Source organism: Acanthisitta chloris, unplaced genomic scaffold, assembly GCF_000695815.1.
Source record: "Acanthisitta chloris isolate BGI_N310 unplaced genomic scaffold, ASM69581v1 scaffold6780, whole genome shotgun sequence".
Taxonomy (NCBI): Eukaryota; Metazoa; Chordata; class Aves; order Passeriformes; family Acanthisittidae; genus Acanthisitta; species Acanthisitta chloris.
The window spans coordinates 28,283-33,142 of NW_008653260.1; the positions used below are offsets into that span (position 1 = coordinate 28,283).

Consider the following 4,860-nt stretch of genomic DNA (forward strand, 5'->3'; position numbering starts at 1 on the left):
TCCCGGGGGCTCTGCCCCGAGTGTGGCCCCCGCGTGGAGGAGCGACGGACGGAGGTGGTGACCAGCTGCAACTGCAAGTTCCACTGGTGCTGCACGGTGCGCTGCGAGCAGTGCCGGACGCTGGTGGCCAAGCACTTCTGCACCCGCCGCGATGCTGCTGCCACCCCCAACCACGTCAGGCAGAGGAGCAGGGCCCACAGGAGATAGGAGGCAGCCACGGTGCCCCGGGAGGATGTCTCACACTGGGAGCGTCCCCGGGGTCTGGAGGGTTACGTGGGCACGGCGCGAGGTGATGGGGTCTCCTGTGGATGGATGTGGTGGGATGAGGAAAGTCCCACAGCTCCTCCTCAATATCCACCAGTAGCTTCTTGTCGGGAGTCACTTTATCTCTGTACTGGACAGAGGGTAGAGTTGAACTGCCTAGGAGAGCTCAATCCCTTGTGCTGCTGCCAGCAGGTCTGCCAAAGCCAGCGGGGAGGCTCCAGCCCCTCGGCCAGCGAGGTGGGGCCAGAAGGGTGACCCCATCCCATCACAGCTGGGGCAGCTCTGGGTCCAGGCTCTTCATGCACAGCACCTGCTCAGCAGCATTTCTAGAGGAAAAACTTATGCACTTTCAGGCATGAGAGGAGGTTCAGTGGTGTTGTGGTGTGTATTACCACACCTGCAGCCTTTTGAGGGCTTTGTGAAGTTTACAGCCAATGTTTACAGACTTCCCCTACCCTTTTCCCCCCCCTCTTGTATTTTGAATTTTGTGTTTTGGCACCAATAGACAGTAGCTTTGTATATTTGTACTGGATGAAATTAATGAAGCAGTTTACAGTTCCTATACTCTGTTATAAATTAGCAGATAAGGATTCAGAATTCTTTATGCCTAATGTTGTTTATTAATAAGTTTTATTATTGCTTAGCACAATCTCTTTTCACTCTATATTTGGAAAGTATCCCTAAAGAGTTAGATTTTGAACTGTATTTTGCAATAAACACCACAATGAAAAGAATTGGCTTTTTCCTTTCTGGCTCCCTCGCAATATGACTTTAGGTGCAAAGTCATCCCTTTCTGTGTAAACTTCCACAAATCTCTCAGCATTAATCCAAAAGCCACCAAAGCCAGCAAGAAGGTTGTTCTCCTGGATCCTGATAAGTTGGCTCCAGCCTCCAGTCCCTGGAGGGTTGGCTTTAGTACCTATCACCTTAATCTCACCCTTTCCAAGAGCTGAGTATGCTAAAGCTGATTTTGAAGCTCCCAAAGCCTCTTTAATTTGCCTCAACCCGACATCCCCCAGACAATGTGAGGCTGCCCTGCTTTGATGTGGAAAGCATCAGCATCGGCACTCACTGCAAATTTCTTGGAGGCACGAGAGGAACCCTTTGAACTGGGGCAGGAGAGAAAATTTGGGGACAGTTGTGAATGTGTCTGCTGGTTCCCTGCTGCTCCAGGTGCCAACAGCCCTGGAGCACAGTGCAGAGGGCAGGAGGGGACACACACTGACTGCTGCTGGCCCAGGGCTGGTCCTGCTCCTCAGGACACCACCTGCACCCAGGATGCAGGGCCAAGGATGCTCCACCAGGTTTGCTCTCCAGACAAAGGAGGAGGAGGAGAAACAAGTGAAAGAAACATCTTACAGCTCTGCTGGCACATTGTGCCCACACTGCAAATGCTTTGATGCTATTTTATCCAGGTCTTCCTATGCTCCTTGTGCAGACACAGCCTCAACACACACGAGAGGCAGGTCAGGGAGCTCAAGAGGCAAAACACACATTTGGGAAGTATAAGTGACTTCCATGCATTTATTTTATGCAAACAGGGTCTTATTAAAGCTGGAAGGTGACACCATCAGTTGGGGGGATTTTTTTGCTGCCTTCAGAGTGGCTGTTTCTAAAATTTCCATAACTAATTGGCCTCTCCACCAAAGCAAAAGAAAAACCAAGATTGCCATAACAGCACTTGCAACGCAGCAAAATTTAGGCTGAACTGGAAATCATAAAACCAGACAAGCAAAACCCCTTTCCTGCATCTTGAGCTGGCTGGCTTGTCTGCACAAAAGAAAAACAGGCTCTCCCTTTGTACTGCTTGCTCTGCTTATCCAGATGGTGCTCTACAGCCCCAGGAGCTGTGGGCATGGGACACCACCAAATTCCCACTGAACAAGGGTATACAGCACAGGACAGTCACTGCTGATGTGCACTCAGAGGAGGAAAACTATCTCACCAGGATAACTCCCAAGCACACATCAAAACCTGCTTACTGTATATGGATAGCAGGGTTAAGAAACTGCACAGGTAAATCCTGGGAGATGAGGGTTCCCATGAGCAGGAATTGTCAGGACATGCTGCCTGTCATCTTACCCAGTTCTCTGCAGCATCTTTTCAAACTAACATTGCTGTAGAAAACAAGAAGCAACAGGTTTGCAGGTTCCCATAGTGCCAGACCAGATCTCTGTCCCATGCAGGCTCCATCCAGGGAAACTGGGAGCAGAGAGGAGCAGATACCACTGCTGAAACCAATCCTTTTCCCAACAAGCCCTCCCATTCCCTCTGACCCGTTGCCAGGGCCTTGCCAAGTCAGCATTCATATCACCACATTGCATGTAAATGCTGGAGAGAAACTGTTCTTCCTTGAATTGTCTAATTGCTTTTTAAAATCCATTTACATTTCTGGCACCCAGACTCTCTACAGCAATGAGTATATTGTACACAGCAGCCAGAGACCAAACACAAATTGAAGCAAACTCAAGAGAAAGTTATGTACCATCCCATAACACAAATTTCCATTCTCTTTTTATACCTTGCAGAGACAATACCGAGACTGAACAAATACAAAAATCAACTCTATGCCTTAGAGTGGCACCTTGCCAGAGATATTACAGTCCTGAAGAAGCTGAAGCTCCCTCATCCTCCCCCTTGTTGCTTGGATACACCAGTCATCAATTCTCACTACATTCAGTACAAAACAATGGAAATTCAGGATTGTCTTAATCCATCACTGCACTGTCATGGAGCCCCAACACCCCTGCCTGCTGCTGTGCTTTCTGTAATAACCCACACAGAAATACCATGGGCACAGCAGGGCACAGGGTAACAAACCAACCCCAAGGCTGCCACAGTACCAAACCCCTCAGGCTGAGCTCAACATTGCAGCTGTGATTTTACCTGGGCAGCAAACTCCTGCAGTCCAGTTTTCAAAATAAACACAAGCACACACAGTGCAAAGTCCTCCCACCAGCTGCTTTATAAAGGAGCCTTCTCCATCCACAGCCAAAGAGCATTTGCAGCGACTAGTGATGTCTTCAAACCTGCATCTGTTTCCTCATGGGCACCCAAAGTCCACTCCAATTTGGGCCACTGATCCCAACCACCTATAACTCACTGCACACCTGGAGGAAGGGATGGGCTGACTCTATAAAGCCTTGAGGAGGAACCTGACTCCTGTCCCATTGTAACAGGACTGTAATAGTCATGATTCTAATCACAATAAAAAGGTAAAAATCTTAATCTAGGACAGGTGCTGTATGAAATCAGACCCAAATCCTGCTGCCTGTCCCCCAAGAGCTGTCAGCATTGCTTGTCCCTTTTGAGGCCAAAGGCTCCACTGAGGTGCTGGGTATGCCCTGCAGCAGAGACACCCACAAAGGCACTTCAGGCTGGGCTGGGGAGCTGCTTGGACAGTCCTGGAGCAGCACCTTCACTTTTGAACAGCCACTGCCATGGACAGAGTAGCCTCTGTGATATAAACCTGGGGGACAGCATTCAAATTGGCCTGAAGTCACTGTTGCCTTTGTGGAGGTTTAACATCACTGTCCCAGCAGTGTGTTTGTGCCTTTATTGTGGGAAAAGACTGCTTTATGGTCCATTTTTAATGAAAAAGGCAAACACCTTCAAAATGATGAAACAGTATAGTCCAGCTCTAGTGATACCATAGACCAGGGCAGATTTAAGTCAGAGGTGCCTGCTCAACTAATAGAGTGACAGAAGATCAGTGTTGGGGTGTTCATACTATGGTAATTGCCCAGGCTAAGCCCACAGGCTTTCCCAATCCTTCCCATCTCACTCAGAACCATCACCATTTTACCAGTTGCCTCTTGGCTGTGCTGCTGTCCAGGTGCCCATCCCAGCACCCTCACCAGGAACAGCAACCACCAGTTTCCTTCTTGTTTCTTCTTCCCAGCAGGTGGAAATGCTCCCACAGCCTAATTCCCCTTCAGGCAGGAACATGAGCACAATTCACATGGCCTTGGAGCTCACCTCCAGCTCTGTGAGGAGGAAGGTGAAGTTCAGGTATGCACTGTGCCAACCTGCTGTTGATAAGGATGGATGGCACATCCTTGGGCAGCCCCAGCACATGGAGCCAGTCAGGCTGGTGCTGTGTTTGCCTGGGCAGCAGCAGTGCAGACCCATCATGCTGCCAGGACGGGCTGAGGACGTCACCCAGCACAGAAACAGGATCTGTGCTGTTGCTTTTGCTCCCTCCCCCAGAAGAGAGTGCCAGGATGGCTCTGATGGTGAATTCATGCTGTCATCACCACCACATGCCTCTCCTTGCAGGCTGGCAGGGACAATCTGCTTGGAGGCTGAGGTACCTGCCCCAGTCCCCCTCACCTCAACAGGTCTCATCGCTGCACAGTGACCATCAGCAAGCTGAGAATCAAATCTATTTCAGTCACAAAGTGCAGGCTCTGCAAATATTCTTTGCAAAGCAGTCTGGAGGTGGATGGGTTTTTGGCCTGGCACTCCCTCCTGCCCCACTCCCACCCCAGCTGGGGACTGCATCCCTCCAGCATCCCTCCTTTCCCCCAGCCTGCTTCCCTTCAGCTCTTAAACTCTTTGCCTGCTAGATTACCTTTAATTTATGCCACCAGTGCC

The 4,860-nt window shown here is 49.9% G+C and overlaps 1 protein-coding gene across 1 annotated transcript in view; it reads left to right on the forward strand.

Moving 5' to 3' along the window:
* Nucleotides 1-207, forward strand: part of WNT8A (wingless-type MMTV integration site family, member 8A) — a 2,980-nt gene extending 2,773 nt beyond the window's left edge. Inside the window, exon 7 of the mRNA XM_009080148.1 lies at nucleotides 15-207. Coding sequence (XP_009078396.1) covers nucleotides 15-207 — 193 coding nt within the window. The remainder of the gene's footprint in view (nucleotides 1-14) is intronic.
* Nucleotides 208-4,860: the final 4,653 nt, after the last annotated feature.